This window comes from Paroedura picta, chromosome 3 (genome assembly GCF_049243985.1).
Source record: "Paroedura picta isolate Pp20150507F chromosome 3, Ppicta_v3.0, whole genome shotgun sequence".
Classification (NCBI taxonomy): domain Eukaryota; kingdom Metazoa; phylum Chordata; class Lepidosauria; order Squamata; family Gekkonidae; genus Paroedura; species Paroedura picta.
This window is the reverse complement of record NC_135371.1, coordinates 104523624-104541077: the sequence shown is the minus strand read 5'-3', so window position 1 is coordinate 104541077 and position 17454 is coordinate 104523624. Positions and strand designations below refer to the sequence as shown.

Here is a 17454-nt window from a genome sequence, read left to right as displayed (position 1 = left end):
TCTTGATGCAAGTGAAGTCACAACTCTGCCAACCCCTCTTCATGAGAAGTGACTATGATGTCACATGCTTGCAGTGCAGGGAATCACAGGTTGAAGGGCACTGGCTTCCTTGGCCAGCCTTTATAGGTAATTTAATATGCCAGATCTTGTGCCCAGTGCTAGCTTCTTTACATATGGAGTAGATGCCAGAATAGCTGAATGCAGAGAGCTCCAACAACATGAATCATCAACAATATGCTATTATTTGCATAGCTCTTCAGTGAGAAATTCCATTTGTGAAGGACAAATAAAATTACTGCTCTTTCTGCTCCCTACTGTTATGTATTCCATGCATTACAAAAATATTCAGCAATATTTGTCTAGATATCTCCCTGATATGAATGTATTCAGCTTGGCTCATTATGTCTTTTCTAATATACTGTTGGCCTTATTAAAAACATGTGTTTTGTAATCATCGATGTGTTGTTTATTTCAGTGAAGAATTAATCACTGGTACACCTGTTTTGATTTGCATCCATTAATGACTCACTTCTTTTTCAACTGCCAGTATTCTTTCAAAACTTATGTCTGCCCATTATCCTAAATATTTGAAAATTGCAACCTTTTCATTGCACATTATTTCCTAACTCTGTACAATGCTTTCAGAAATAGACTGAGCAATAAAATCTCAGGGTATTCATCCACCATCTGTGCTTATATATGCTGCTTCCAGCCCTTCCTAGTATTCTTTGTATAGCTCTGTATGCTTCCAGTGAAATCCTGAAGATGCTCCCACACTAACCTGTGAGGGATGTGGGGCTGTGAGAGCTCTGAGAGAACTGGGAATGGTCCACAGCAGGATTCAGGTTTCTCAAAGCAATTTACAATCACCTTCTCTTCCTCTCCCCATAGCAGACTCCCCGTGAGGGAGGTGGGGTAGAGAGCCTCACTTGGAAGATGGCAACCCTAAGGGGAGGTCTCTCTGTGCACAGCAGTCTTTACCTTAGTCAGATTTATGCACAACTAGGTAGTGTGGAATTCCAGAACATGAACCTACAGCAATCTGGCAACCTTACCTCCTCTGCAATGTTTTCTTGACCTGAAATAGGTCAGGAGGTGCTAGGTGGCTGCAGGGGCATTACACACTTCTGAGGCCCCCTTGAAGACTTACAGGAATATGTTCAGACCAGGGACAGCCAACCTCCAGGTGGGGACTGGAGATCTCCTGGAATTGCTGCTCATCTCCAGACTACAAAGATCAGCTCCCCAGGCAAAAAATGGCTGCTTTGGAGGGGTGACTGTGTAGCATTGTATCCTGTGGTTTAGGGATGCCAGCCTCCAGACGGGGTCTGAGAATCCCCTGGAAGTACAGCTCATCTCCAGGCAGTTAGGCTGATGGGAAAGCTCACTCCCCTCATATGCATCCCTTCAAAAGGAATGTGCGTGGTCCCTGACACCCCTTGGCTAGCACAGTCTGTTGCTTGGCTGGTGATGTCTGCCCTTCTGAAGCCTGAGGTCTACTGCTGGCAACTGCAGTCCCTGTTGTTGTCCACAAAGCCAAGTCATTGCCTAATAAAAGTGGATCACCTAGTTTCCCCCAAAGTCTCACAATCTACTTTCCTGCAAAGCTAACTTCACTTGAAATTCTGGGCCACTTAAGCCTTTGAGTTCACAGGAACTTCCTGGCGAATACTGTTTTTTAATTATCAGGCCAAGCTTGAAAATTCATTTCAGTTCCCATGTCTCTGCAGCCATTTACTTGTTTACTATTTACAGTTTCAGGCTGTAAATATTCTTTATTTAGATCTTCCTGCACTTTCCAGACTCACAGGACTGATGCTGGTCTGTCTGTCTGCACCCCAGAATATAAACAGTTGCTGGTCATAGACCCAGGAGGGACAAACCCGCACCACTCCCCCCCCCCCCAACTGCAGTCTGCGAGCCTCTACCATCATCTCTAGATCGCTGCTCATCTCTAGATTATAATGATCAGCTCTGCAGGCAAAAAATGGCTACTTTGGAGGCCGGACACTGAGGCATTGTATAATTTTGAAGTCCCACCTCCAAACCTCCTGGAATATTTCCAACCCAGGGGTTGCCAACCTCCAGGTGGGACCTGGAGAGCTCCTGGAATTACAGCTCATCTGCAGAGTATAAAAATCAGCTGCCCAGGCAGGGCTGCTTTGGAGTTTGGACAGGGTTGTTGCGGAGAAGAAACATGTAAGGGCTCCCGCACAGGTTGTTGTTGAGTTGAACTGCTTGGAGTCCCCAAGCTTCGAAAATCAGTTGGGACTTGATAAGACACTGGAGAAATTATGTTACCCCTTTCTTCTGCAGTTTCCCTGATCAAAACTTTCAGCCCTGGTGGGGAAGGAAAAGGTACCAATATCTGGTGTCTTCTCCATAGGTCAGATCTTGCCTGCTAAGCAGGGTTGGCTACTGTTGTAATGCTTGTAGATATTATTTTATCATTTTATTGATAATGCAACTTTTCTTGTTTTATTGTTATTGTATATTTACTTATGTTGTTCAATACCCCAAGACAACCAGTCCGAGGGGGTCAGTGCACAAATCAATATAATCATCATAAATAATAATTGATTATAATTACTCCAAGAGGACCCATCAATAAATGAACAACCTGATGGTGGATAGAGATGGTTGGGGGTGGGTGGGATGGGGGGTAAATATTAGTATTGCTTATGGTTTTGTTTTATTGATGTTGGTTTTTATGCTGTGAACCACTCTGTGCCCACTCATGGGGAAGAGCAGTATACAAACTAAATAAATAGATACATTTCCCTGCAATATTTTAAAATAGAAAAGACACTGCTGGAAATGCAATTTCAAAGGAAGAAAAAGCAAATTGGGGGACAGACTGTTTAACTCATGCTGTTTCTCAGTAAATCTTCTGCATTAGTAAAAATAGTTTGGCAGTGGCAATTTTTTTGAAGAAAATACTATGAGGGCAGAGCCTTCCTTTAAAGCAGTGGTCCCCAGCCTTTTTCGGACCGGGGGAGGGAGAGGGAGGCCAGGGGACCAGGGGGGGAGGGAGGTGCGGGCGCTGGTGCGCTGGCACGCACAAACGTGCAGGTGCAGGTGCAGGAGCTCTGCGCCTGCGCATTTGCACCCGCCGGTGCCCGCACCTCATCCCCTCACCGCAGCTGCGCTAGGGCCTGGGAGCAATTGGCCGCATCAGCCAAGGGCTCCACGGCCTGGTACCAGCCCGCAGCCCAGGGGTTGGGGAAGACTGCTTTAAAGAACAGCTCCAGCAGGTGCTATCCACGAAAAATATTGTTGGGAAAGATATTTACATAACATTAAGTTCCTGTCATATCACATCCAGTTAAAAGTTTAAAAGGCTGTGATGGACCTCTGCCAAAGATCATGGAAAGCCACTGCTAGTCAAAGTACATACTATAGCATCAGATGGATCAATTACTGACTCAGTATCAGCCACAAACATCATCATATATTCAAATGGGTAGCTATGTTAGTCTGAAGTAGCACACTAATATCAGAGTCCAGTAGCACCTTTAAGACCAACAAAGATTTATTCAGGGCGTGAGCTTTTGAGCGCAAACACTCTTCATCAGAATATGAACTACCATCATGACAGGGAATATATAGCAAGAATTAATTCTGTTACACTAGTAGACTGTGTCACAGAACCAAATACAGCCAATGATAATTCTTTGACAAAACAGCCAATCAATCCCCTGGAATTCAGTTGTAGTTTACAAAAATATTATTTTGGGTAATTCTCAGCATGGCCAAATCTGTCACTACATAAGTTTAGAGACTAGAGCCACGAATGAACAATACAGATCTTTCTAGACATCTAAAAAAATACTCCAGGTTTACATACAAATCTGATATCAAAAAGAATTCAATTGGAGGGGAGCGAAAACCCAAACTAATAGAAGCAGCACCTGTAGTTCCAAAATATTATTTTGGGTAATTCTCAGCATGGCCAAATCTGTGACTACGTAAGTTTAGAGACTCGAGCCACGAATGAACAATACAGATCTTTCTAGACATCTAAAAAAATACTCCAGGTTTACATACAAATCTGATATCAAAAAGAATTCAATTGGAGAGGAGCGAAAACCCAAACTAATAGAAGCAGCACCTGTAGTTCCACGAAGGGAATGCTCTCAGTGGACATTGCTAGGCAACTACAGCAGTACTGCTAGATTTCAAACTTTGGTTACTGTTAGTGAAAGGAAGGGAGAGGAGCTAGGACCTTTCCAAGGCTGTTTGAGCCTTTAATGGAAGACTCAAACTGTTGACATTTTGTTTGTGAAGTCCCACAGGGAGCAGTCCTCTCTCCTATTTTATTCAACATCTTTATACGCCCTCTTGCCCAACTGGTAGCGAAGGTTGGGCTGAGTTGTTATCAATATGCAGATGACACCCAGCTCTTCTTCCTGATGGATGACCGCCCTGACTCCCTCAGAAGCATTAGCCAGCTGCCTGGAATCAGTGACAAGTTGGCTCAAGCAGAGTCATCTGAAGCTCAACCGTTCAAAGATGAAGGTCCTGTGGCTGGGTAGGAAGGGACCATGCAAGGAAGCGCATCTGCCCACCCTGGATGGTGTGCAGCTCTCAATGGTTCACTCCACCAGGAACCCAGGCGTGATCCTGGATGCTTCCCCCACAATGGAGACACAAGCATGGCTGACATTTTGCCATCTCTGCCAAGCCAACCTACTAGCAGCCTCCTCTCTCTCCTTCTTGTATGGTTTTACGGCTGAGACAATCTACTTGCACATTGAGAGTTACCTTTATGTGTTCTGCTGTAAAGAAAGTAGGTTCTTCTCTGACCAGCCCAAGATTCTGGTCATCACCTTCAATAGGGCCTTGAACTAGGATCCTCCCTGTTTGTTGAGATATGCCCGTGCTGCAATATTGTCTGTTCTCACCAATATGCGTTTGTTGACAATGCTCTTTTGGAAGTGCATTAGAGCAGTATGTTGATTGGAAGAGAGGATTCTAGTATGTTGATTGGGAGAGAGGATTCTTCCCTTGTCCATGTACCTTATGCCATATCCTGTCTGTTCACTGCACCAGCTGGTTAGACTGGTGTCCGTGAAGATCTGTGTGTATTGTGACGTTGAGAAGAATCTTCCCTGGGTCAAGTTCAACCTCTTGGACCACCAGGTGAGACTCTGTTTCAGTTGTAGTGAGCTTGACTGACCTGTCCTGTCCTGCTGTGACTGCAGATTGAAACAGTCAAAGAAACTTCTGAATTTCTCTTGTGTGCCACTTTCCCCACTGTAGTGCTTCTGAGTTGGCTACCAGGAGACCTTGGACACTTGCCACAACAATCAGCGACATGTATCTTCTCTTCATTAGATCCCTGATGGTCTTTTGGGTCTTTATGATCTTCTCGGGAAGAATTTTTCCTGCAGAGTATTTATTATCACTCCCAGGTGTTATTTCCTCGGCCGGAATAAGAACACTCTTTTCATCTGTTCACCAGAAATCCAAATTCCTGCAGGATGGAGAGTACCTGGGCTGTATTCTTGACTGCACTCTCCATCGAACTTGACTTCACGAGGACGTCGTTGAGATAAGGATGCAGGTGGATTCCTGAGTTTCTGAGAATCACACTAATGCTTGTTAGGAGCTTTGAGAACACTCTGGTGCTGTCGCTAATCTGAACGGGAGAGCCCAATACTGAGAATGTTCGTTTCCTATGCAGAACCACAGAAACCGGCGATGTGGAGGATAGATTGGCATGTGCAGATATGCCTCGGTAAGGTCTAAGGACGTTAGAAACTCCGCATGTCTCAGTGATTCTGCAATGGAAGAGGAATCTCCGTTCTGAATCTTTTTAATTTGATGAACCTGTTTGTGACTTTCAGGTCAAGGATTGTTCTCCAGTCTCCATTTGGTTTTGGCATGGTGAAGAAGAAAGAGTATACTCCTTCAAAGCATTCTATGTCTGGTACCTCTTCTATTGCTTGAATAATGACAAGATATTTTACAGCTTGGACCATAATCAGTCTTTTGTCTGGTTTTAGGGGTAAGTTGGATTTTACGAACCAGTTTGGGGAGAGGCAATGAAATTCTATTTTGAAGCCTTGTTCTACTGCCCAGTTGTCTATTTGAGGGCTTCTCCATTTCTTTTTGAACGGTGACAGGTGACCCCCCATGGCCAGTTTGTAGTTATGTTCTAGGCTGGCTGTTCTTGTCTCTGACTTATCACCTCTATTGTATGATCCCCTATTTTGTCTATTGTGGAAATTACCTCTTTCCTGTCCCCTTCAAAACTGAGACCAGGACTCTCTCTGGTATTCCTGGCGAAAGCATGGCAGGGTACCTCGGGAGTGAAAGGAGCCAGAAGTAAAGTTTCTGTTATCTGTATTACATCTTATGTATCTGGGCATCACCTTTTTTTATCTTTGGTCTCAATCAGTATGTGCTCCAGGGCTTCCCCAAAGAGGCCGTCTCCTTCAAACGGTTATGCTGCCACGATGGACTTGGACTTCGCGTCTGCAGTCCCTACTGTTAACCACAGGAGCTTCCTGGCCGCTGCTGTTGAAGCCATGGCCCTTGAATTGAAAATTATGCTGTCTAATGTGGTGTCAGCGATGAAGGTTGCTGTCTTAAGCAGTCTATTTACCCCTTCTAGCACTCTGGTGCTTTCTGGTGGAATGAGTTGCGTTGGCTTTCTGGCCCATACGATGGCTGCCCTGTTTAGAATGGAAGTAATAGAGACAGCTTTTACCATTATGGCCCCGCGTAGTGCTGTCTCGGCCTTCTCATCTATCAGGTCTCTGCTGTTACCTTCTCCATCTTCTGAGACTGCGTCCGGGGAATCTATGGCTGCCACAGGATCATCAACAGAAGAAACCTGGACAACTTTTTCCCCATATTCATGGAGGCTATAAAGCTTTTTAATAAACAAAGGGAATTGTTTATTAATCATTGTAGTTTTCCATTCTGCCCTCATTTTCTTTTCAAAGAAGAGGGGGAGGGGGGAAAGTTTTGGGGATGTCTCAATTGGTGGGAAGAACTCTTCTGCCCCCAGAGCTGCCCTGCTCTTTTCTGCTGGGTGGTCTTAGGGATCAGGTTCCTCAGCTTGTTTTAAATTAACAGCAGATGTGGCTCTGGCCAGCATGTAATGAGAGTCTTCTTGTTTAAAAAATCTCCCAGGCTGATCTGGGACAGAAACCTCTTCTGTGATTTCTTCATCAAAAAGAAATTCCGAATCATCTTTATTAGCCTGCTCACTGTAAGAAGCATCATAATGAACAGATGCACAAGATCCCCTTTTTCTGGATGCCTTGGTGGGCCAGCTATGGAACCTTTGTTTACCATAACCCACATCATAGTCCAGTCCATATGCACTGGTGGAAGGATGTGGGGACTTCCCCCTTTCAAATCTAGGACTTTCAGACTGGCAGAAGGAAACAATCTCCTCTCTTATGGCTTTACGGAAAAAGGATAACATTTCAGCATTAACTCTTCTGGGGGCAGAAGAGTTCTTCAAGGGGATTTTTATCCCCTTGACTCACGTGTACCTTAGTCCGGCAGTCCAGAGAGTTGTCAGAAGTGGCAGCAGTGCTTGGTGTTGTCCCTACATCCTGTTCAAGGGACCTGGAGGAGTCATCCACTGCTGGATTGTCGTTATGACTGCCAGGTTGGTCCGGCCATGTTTTAGAAGCACTTGAAGCAGAGTTGCCATTGCCAGAGGCGGATGGTTTTTGGGAAATGGGTTGCCCCCTGCAAGTCCTTGCAGGCTGCCCACTGTACAACTGGGCCTAATCCAGCAACTAGCAATATACAACTCCGCCATAGTTTTCCTAGGAAGAGATCGCAGGGAGGTGAGAAGGAAATAAAGCTAAAGACAGGAGGATAGATAAGAGTGGACTGGCTGGTAGGTGGAAAGTAGAGAGGAAGCAGAAGAAGGGGGAGAAGCTATGTGGGCTTTTAGGAAGAAAAAAGAAGAAATAGTGGGGGAGAGGGGAAATGAGAATGCCACTCCTAAGGAAAAACAAAATAGAGAATTGTGGCATCTTAAAAATAAAGATTTATAAGAATGACATGAAATGTAAGAGATTTAGTTTGTAGCATTTCTATGCAAAACTCAAAAGTATACAAGATAAGCAGAGTGACAATTCCCAACAGCTATAATTGGCAATTACAATTAATAGTAGTAGTAATAAATTATTATTATTATTATTATTATTATTATTATTATTATTATTATTATTATTATTATTATTATTAAATAAGACTTGGGTGAGATTTGTCTTGGCAGTAGTATGTGTAAAAATGATCTGGGGCCAGACACTGAACATGAGTCAGCAGTAGCTAAAAAGGCAAAAAGGATTTGGAGCTGTATTAAAAGAATTATAGTGTCCAGATCACATGAGGTATATTAACTCTGCTCTGGTAAGACCTCACATGGAGTACTGTGTCCACAACTGAAGAAGGATGTAGAGAAACTGAAGAGTGTCCAGAGGAGGGCTACAAAGATGATTAAGGGGTTTGGAGTCCAAGACATATGAGGAAAGGTTGAGGGAGCTTTGTCTGTTTAGCTTGCAGAGAAGACAACTAAGAGGTGATATGATAACCAAATACTTGAAAGGCTGTCAAATAAGATGAAGCAGAGTTGTTTTCTGTTGCCCCAGAAGGTTGGACCAGAACCAATGGGTTGATATTAATTTGAAAGACTGTTCGGCTAAACATCCGAAAGAAGTTCCTGACAATCAGAGCAGTTCCTCCGTGGAATAGGCTTCCTCGGGAGGTGGTGAGTTCTCCTCCTTTGGAAGTTTTTAAGCAAAGGCTAGATAGTCATCTGACAGAAATGCTGATTTTATGAATTTAGGCAGATTGTGAATGGTTGGGCAGGAAGGGATGTGCTGCTTCTGTTGTGGCCCTTCCTTGCATATACAAGGAATTGCTAATCACCACTGTGGGATGGTAGGTGAATTTCCTTCATGCCAGGCTGGATTCTGGAGGTTTTTGGTGGGGAGGAGCACCTGAACATGAAATCAGGGTCACTGTGGGTGGATAGGTAGTTGTGAATTCCTGCACTGTGCAGTAGATTGGACTAAATGACCCTGGAGGTCCCTTCCAACTCTATGATTTTATGATTCTATTATTCTAACAATACTTTAGAGCTCACCCTTTAATCTTAGAGCTCACCCTAACCTGGAAGGCTTAGGGTAGGTAACAAAAATCAAACATTCAATACAATTACAATAACTAAATATTAAAACATTAGTAGCTAAGGGAAGTGTTAAATTTTAGTTGGGAATGGGATACTTTGCTAATACCAGAACATTAGCTGCATTAGTTTGTTCTGCAAAAGCAACCTCTTGAGCATTAAAAAACAAATATATTTATTAGGCATGAAGATTTTTGTTGGCTTGAGAATGAAATAACCTGGGGAAACAGCAAAGCATGTATACATATAGGTACAGATGGTGAAAAAGACTACCTGTTGAGATTGTAGAACAAACACCAGAAATAAAATATAGGATAAAGAGTTTTTTATGGATCATATGGAATGTGTTGCAGAGAAGGCACACACCATGTTTGGTGGATTTCTAAGGGGATATTTATACAATGATCACATAGTTGCACATGGCCTTTTACTGAACATGGACACACCTAACTGTTTGGATCATGCTTTCCTGTGTTCAGTGTAAAGTTATAAAGGCTTTTCCTCCCTAAATTAATGATCCCAGAGATTATTGCAATGTTTAGTTTCAGAAAGTGAGCATACTTTAATTTATCCATGTCCTTTGCTCTAGTGGCATGAATTTGATAAATATTTCCTTTGCGAATACAAAATAATTTCAGAACAAGTCTCCACAGGACCTCACACAGAATATCAGGGAAGTAATTACTCTGACAATGGGATGACTCATTATATAAACACAGTTGCTACAATTTCAATTGTGTGGTTGCATGAACATTCAGGATTTTTTTTTCAGATTTGAAGATAATCTGCCACTGAAACAATAGCTTAGCATACAGTGGTTTATGCATTGCTTAGGGCTTTCTTGCACAAAAGCATCAGAGGCTGTCATTCAAGGTTATTATTCTGTGCTGAGTGGTGATGATATCCTGTCTACCCAGTAAAATAATTCTCAGGTGGTTCAGCATCATTAGTTACTTCTCTCTGATCATTCACTATGATTTTCACCTGAAACATCTTTCCTACTGTTCATTGTTCAAGGATGAAGGGGTAACAAATCAAGAGCCTCTGCTCTGTCAGACACTGCTTATACTTTTTAAATTCACTTCAGTCTGGTTATCTCTTAGACCGTTTATGCACTGGAGATTTCATGCCGTTCTGCAGGCTGGAGTTTGTGGCAGGTTGCCCCACCTTTTCCTGCACCCACATGGGGGAGCATTTGGCCTGGTGCACCTCATCTGTCCCCGATTAGTGATCCTGCACAGGAGCTGGGGCAGTGAAGTTTCCAGTGCATAAACGGTCTTAATGTGTAAACACATTAAATGTAGATTTGGAGGTTGCTATCCCAGCATATGACCATGTTTAGGAACCTTTCCAAGGGAAGACATCAAATCTAATTTCCAGAAGTCAGTATTCAAAATCCATTAAAGTCCAGATTTGGTGGTGGTGGGGAATCACTGAAGATTAATACATGCATAGTAGACACCACATGAAAATTATTACCTCTCTCCTTCAAATGCCAGGTTTTAGCATACAGCAGCTGGACTTGTCTGTGTTGCTGGCTGGTTTTAAATTATTTTCTGGCTTTGTTTAATACCTGGTCTCTGATTATTAGTATGTTGTAGTTTTTATTTTGCTATTTTTGTTGTATTGATAGACTGCTGGCCTCCTTGAAAGTCATGCATGAAGGAAAAGGTAGATACTCCACGCCATTCATCATATAGACTTGAAGCACTCTCTACTGCATCACCATAAGCTTTCAGAGCTAGAAATTACATTGGCATGGAGAACAATCTTATTTTTAAAAATTTATATCCCGATTTTCTGTCTGATTAGAATTCAAAGTGGTTTATAAATGAGTTTTCCCCTTCACCCTGTCCCAGCAATCTTCTGAGGTAGATAAGCAATCTTCTGAGGTGGGTAAGGCTAAGAAATTGTGACAAGGCCAAGGTCAGCTAGCAAGCTTCCATTGCAGTGATGGGATTTGAATCTAGTTGTTGTGGGTCCTAGCTCAACTCTACATCTACTATGCTATGGCAGCTGTTAAAGTCCATTCATTAGGGTTTCCAGCTCTTGCTTAGGAAATACCTGGTGAATTTTGGAGTGGAACCTGAGGAAGCTAGGGTTTGGTGGAGGGTCTACAACAGGCTATGATGGGTAAACTGGAGGACTGTAGACTGGATTTTTGGATTGTTAGTTTGATAAGAGTACTAGCTAGAAACAGCACCCAAAGAATGGTTGTCAATGGAATTTCATCAGAATGGAAAAGAGGTGAGCAGTGGGGTGCTGCAGGGCTTGGTACTGGGTCCAGTACTTTCCAACATTTTTATCAATGATCTGGACAAGGGGGTAGAGGGATCCTAATTAAATCTGTGGAGGACACCAAATTGGGAAGAATAGTGAACACCCCAGAAGATAGAGTTCAATGAGATCTGAACACACTGGAAAAGTGGGCAACTGAGAACAAGATACAATTCAATAAGAATAAGTGCAGAGTTCTACATCTGCATAACAAAATTGAGAAGCATGCATACTGGATGGGCAGTGCGTGAGAACTAGATCTTGGGATACTTCTGGATAGCAGTGTGTGTGAACTAGATCTTGGGGTACTTGTGGACTGTAAACTGAATATGAGCAGACCGTGAGATACGGCAGTAAAGAAAGCATATGCAGTCTTGGGCTGTAACAAAATCACAAGATGTCATAGTCCCACTGTATACCTTAGTGGTCAGACCCCACCTGAAGTACTGTGGGCAGTTCTGGAGGGCTCACTTCAAAATGGATGCGGGCAAAATTGAGAGGGTTCAGAGGAGAGTGATGAGGATGATTTGGGGCCTAGGGGCCAAGCCCTATGAGGAAAGGCTGAGCCTAGATAACAGAAAGTTGAGAGGGGACATGATTGCTGTCTTTAAATATTTGAAAGGCTGTCATTTAGAGGACGGCAGAGAAAGGTTCCTTTTGGCAGCAGAGATAGGAACCGTATCAACAGGTTTAAACTATGTGTAGAATGATATTGGTTAGATATGGGAGGGGGGATTTCACAGTGGAATCAGTTATCTATTGAGGTGGTGAGCTCCCCTCACTGGAAGTCTTCAAGCAGTGGCTGAACAGATACTTATCCTGGATGCTTAGGGCTGATCCTGCATGGAGCAAGGGGTTGGACTAGATGGCCTCTATGTCCCCGTCCAACTCTATGATTCTACAATACCATAGGGTTCACATTCCAAAACAGCCATTTTCTCCAGGGGAACTGATTTCTGTTGCATGGAGATCAGTTGCAATCCCATGAGATCTCCAGTTGATACCTAGGGATTGGCAACCCTGCCATTCCTTCAGTTAGTTCAGTTCATGGCATATAGATGTCATGCCACATGCTGACAGCAGTCACAGGGAGTAAACTTAAATGGCTTCCACATGGTGGCACTTTATTGTCATGAGTTCTGACAGACTATCATATCATCGAGATCCTGGCTCTGTTCAGGCATAGCACAAAACCATAATTTATTTTAAGTATAGTCAGCTTGTAAAACCTGGATTCATCTCATTCAGTTTCTGGTTTGCTTTTGCAAGTGTTGTTGGCTTGTCTTTGTTCCGTCCTCCACCCGACCATCCCCCTCCTCCTTCCACTTCCCTCTGAGGCTGCAGATCCCTGCTGTGTGAGAGCTGCCCCTGCTGGTGAGTTCCCTAACAGCTGCCTGAAGCCTTTCCAGGTCCTGGGAGGAGGGGGAAGCCATCAGCAGAATTGCCCCACCCCCCAATCTAGCATCCGTTGTATTCCTGAATACAACAGGCTTCGATCCTAGTTAGTCTATATATGACTTTTGTTATTTAGGCTACAGCTCAATAACATGTCTACCCTTTGGAACCTAACAAACCATAGTTAACAGAGTAGCTTGTGTTTGGATGAGCACATTAACCAAATTCAACTGTGGTTTCACGTGACACCTGAACCAAGCCCATGGCAATGAACTCAGTGCAACAAGCTGCATTGCAGTGCACTCAGTGTAGAGGTATCCCTGTAACATATTGATCAGGGATTCCCAACCAGGACTCCCTAAGAGCGCCCCAGCCTTTTCCCTGTAGCCTGCCTTAATGAACTTGGCGACAAGCTATTCCTGGCATTGCCGTGAAAGCAGAGACCTGGTCACTTCCATTGACCTGAGGGTGGTGTTCTGAGGCTTCCCAAAGCCTGAAAAATATGGCTAGATAGCCCTGCTTCCCCCTTCTATTCCAGTGACTGAATGGCCTGCAAATGAGTCTCATGAGCTCCAAGTTCATATTCTTTGACTAGGCCTTCCCCATCCCTCTAGTCTTGCCTAGATGCTTTTCTTCTTGATTTTAGAAGTCTTCCATTCTTGCCTTAGATTTGTAAAGATTGGTTGGCATGGACTACTTTGTTTTCAGAATAAAGCACTCTCCAAAGTGTTTTAAAAACCTCTCTTGTTCAGAAGATTTACCAGATGCGGCAGGGGAACCTTAAATAAGGCATATCATATGAAATATATGAGCCATAATATTTTTAAATTGCTTGGGTGCAAGCTTGACTGAAATGAATTCCTCTTTGTGATGCCAGGAGAGATGGGGATGGTAAAGATACTTTACTCATCGGGTTGGAAGGTCTTGGGAGACGTCTTTTAGGTGCTTTCACTCTTACAGATATGATGATGACTGTAGAGACTGCAAAATATTTTTTTCCAAAGTGGGGAGGTCTTCAAAGGGTGGCGACTCTTGTCGCCTTCTTTTGAATTTGCCTCTATGCCCAAGAAAAGGGGCCGCATCTGCATTTGGTGAGGAAGCTACACTCCTACAGTGAGCTGTTAGGTGACCAGATTTTTACATTGGTAAAGCGGGACACCATTGAAGGGGGGGGGGGGGGCTTGATTAAAAATTTGGTCTATATGGAGCAACAAACATTTTCATAGAACACATAGAACGCAAAAATAGTATTGTAATATATATATATATATATATATATATATATATATATATATATATATATATATATATATATATATATATATATATATATATATATATATATATATATATATATATATATATATATATATATATATATATATATATATATATATATCTTTTTAAATTCCATCATAAGAACAATTTGCCAGGTGCCCCCAGATGTCCCTCCCTCCAAAAGTGGGACAATCTAGTGACCTTAGCTATCTGGCCTGAGCACGGCAGGAAGGAGTCAAGGCAGATCCCCGCCTGCTCAGTGGACATGCATTCGGAGGAGGAGTGCCTTTCTCTCCCCCCGCCGCGGAAGAGGAAAGACTGCCCTCCTGCGTGCGTCTCCTCGGCCTTTCCTCCTGCTGGGAGAGAAAGGTGAGGTCCTGCTCCCCACGAGCGAGCGGCTCGCCGCCCCCGGCGCTCCGGCTGCGGCCCGGGCGGCGGGCGCCCTTTGCCTGGCGGGAGGCTGCCGCGGCTCCAGGCGCTGTGTGGCGGGGCGGGCGCTGGAACGCGGGAGGCGGGCGCTGAGGCGAGCGCAGCGAGGAGGGGGCGGCGGCTCCGGAGCCAGCGCGCCTGCCCGACTGGTAGCGGCTGCGACGACGACAGAGGCGCTCGGGTGGGCAGGGGGAAGGGGAAGGGGAAGAGGAGGAGGAGGGGGAGGAAGAGGAAGGGGGTCTCCGGGCCGGCCGGGCCCCATGGGCGGGTGTGTGGGGTCTCATCACGACTCCTCGGGCAGCCTCAACGAGAACTCGGACGGCACCGGAGGTGAGGGGAGGCGGCGGGAAGGGAGTGGGGCGGGGAAAGGGGGCGAGGCACCGCGGCTCCTTGACGGCGAGGAGGGGAGGCGGGAGGGGCCCGCCGTCCTCCTCCTCCTCCTCTTTCGCCATCATTCCTCTTCCTCGCAGACTAGGCTCTCCCGTCCCCACCCCTCCCCAGAGAGAGCGCCTCCCTCCCGCCTGCCTGCCTGGAGGTCCCTCTTTCAACTTTCCATAAGTAAAATGGTCGCCAGGCGGCCGCCTTGTGACATGGGGGGAGGGGGGTGTTAGTGTAGGTTGGGGCAGAGACCAAGAGCTGGAGGGTACTCCTGTTTTTCTCCCCACTGCGCCCTCCATTCCCCCAGTTCATCAGGGTCTTCACCAGCTAGGCATGACCCACTCTCAATATTGGGGGACGAAATGAGAATTCTTTTTCTCCCGTCCTATTCCCCCTCCTTTGGCTTTGCATAACTCGAGGAAGCAGCAGATCTGTAAGTCGTGAGAAACAAGCTTTCTTGTAAATATAGCTTCCCCCCAAACTATGATAGCATTGCAAGACACACTTAGTATAGGTACACTGTTGTGTTAGGGGATGAAACTCATACTGGAAGTATCCCTCATCCTTCAGCAGTGTAATTTCAGTGGTGGTAGACTGGTTAGATTGATGTTTTGCCCGTTCTTCAACTTTTTATATGGTGATCCAAGCAGTGACAAAGGGTTGTGTTCTTTTAGGTGACATGTTTGTCTTCTGTCTGTAACAATCACTTGCCTGCTATTTACTTTTCTTAGTGTTTTTCACTTGTGATGCATTTTTCTTAATGATCAGAAATATGATATGTCCTTTAAGTACATATTTTTCTAAAAGGGCAAACAATGTGGCAAAATCTTATTTGCATTCTTCATCAGTTATATGGTGCTTGAAATAACCGTTTTTGAAGTATTTCTCTTATATATGTTTTCAGCATCTTGTTTTCAGCATCTTGAAGAATCGGTTCTATCGTTAGGTTCAGTTTCATATGCCAGGGCGTTATGGTTCATAAAGCTATTTTATACAGGGATGGTATCTTTGTAGGATACATTTCTGAATTATCAAAATTGCATTGCATGTAGTGATAGAACTTTCATTACAGGGAAATGGATTTTGGTTCCCACAGCCACCTGAACTTGTAAAATTTGAAGGGACCAACTTAATTTGATTATCAGAACCAAGGACAATGGTATATGATGTAAAATTAACTGGGCTTAAATAAAATTCATTGAAGGCTGACGTACAGTTGAAGCCATTAATTGGGCCTAGATGGTATATCATGCCCATGTAATGTCACCCATTGTTAAGAAACTACTGCACACGAACAGTATTATGAGGCGGGCAAGGTCATAGAAGAAACACACTGAACTATGTATTTCCATGGTTTTAGTTTATCTTTGTGATCTAGGAGCTTTAGGGCAGGATAAGAATCAGCCAAGACAGTTAGATCTTAAGCAGGGAGTGTAATTTATAGTGTATTGTTATTGTTATACTCAATGCCATTTCATTATACTCAGTGAGTGTAAAAATGGAACCATTTCAGTGGCATGGTGTCAGTTTCTTATCCCAAGCTTACCTATTACTGTCCTGTACCTATCTCTGTACACAGTGTATGTATATTTCATGGCGAATAGCTTATTCTGACTCATGAGCTGGATTTTCTAGGATGACCATCTGTGGAAATCACATACTAGAGTGCAAACTTGGGCTTCGAGGATTAATACACTTAAACGTATTTCACTGAAATCAGAACTGCAATTATTTAATTTTAATTATTTGCTTCTCAAGCCTGATTTCTGACGACATGCATCCTCTTACAGCTGTGTGTGTAACAACTTATTTTAGAATATTTAACTCACTGTCTTATGCATAAATTCTAAGTAATTACTATTGAGCTAATTTTTCTCTTCCAAGAACTGGAACCTTTATAAGATATATGACTGTGCTAAAGGAGGAATCTGATAAAAGTCTTTCAAGGGAAGCTAACGGAAGCTTGAAATTTCAACTGGACAGCCCAGAACACCAGTGCACGAGTGCTACTGAGGCTAGGCATGACAGCCCACTGGGTCACTACTGTCTTTAATTTCACATACTGTGCTAATTTGCAGTGTTTCAAGTTACAGGCTCCTCTCAGTTGCTAAAACCAGATCTTAAGGATTAGAAAAACATTTTAGAAGTTCTCAAACTAGAAACAGTTGTATGCAGCCCAGAGGTAATGAGAAGTTATTAGTGTTCGTTAAATCACCGCTGATCAGTGCAGTTCCTAAAATAATCCCTTTCTCTTTTCCATCAATGACACAAAATACTCTTTGAGGCCGCAGGTGTGCTTTTGGGCCTGGGGGGAAGGTTGTGCTGCGGCCAGGGGAGTGAGGGGGGAAGGAGCCCTTCTCCCCGGGCCCCAAAGCACACCCATGGCCTCAAAGAGGCCCCGGGTGTGCTTTTGGGCCCGGGGGGAAGGTTGCGCCGCGGCCAGGGGGGAGGGGGGGAAGGAGGCCTTCCCCCGGGCCCAAAAGCACACCTTCGGCCTCGAAGAGGCACAACGCAGCCTTCTGCCTGTACTCACA

General features: G+C 44.1%; 1 protein-coding gene across 4 annotated transcripts in view; it reads left to right on the top strand.

Annotated features, from left to right (window-relative positions):
• The first annotated feature begins 14404 nt into the window (after window positions 1-14404).
• UBTD2 (ubiquitin domain containing 2) overlaps window positions 14405-17454 on the top strand; it is an 83595-nt gene continuing 80545 nt past the window's right edge. The window contains exon 1 of one of the 4 annotated variants that reach the window (XM_077327063.1): window positions 14405-14482. Coding sequence is in view for 1 of the 4 variants with exons in the window: in XM_077327059.1 (XP_077183174.1) it covers window positions 14803-14872 (70 nt within the window). In the remaining 3 variants the exon portion in view is untranslated. The other 3 variants (XM_077327061.1, XM_077327059.1, XM_077327062.1) reach the window with 3 other exon arrangements.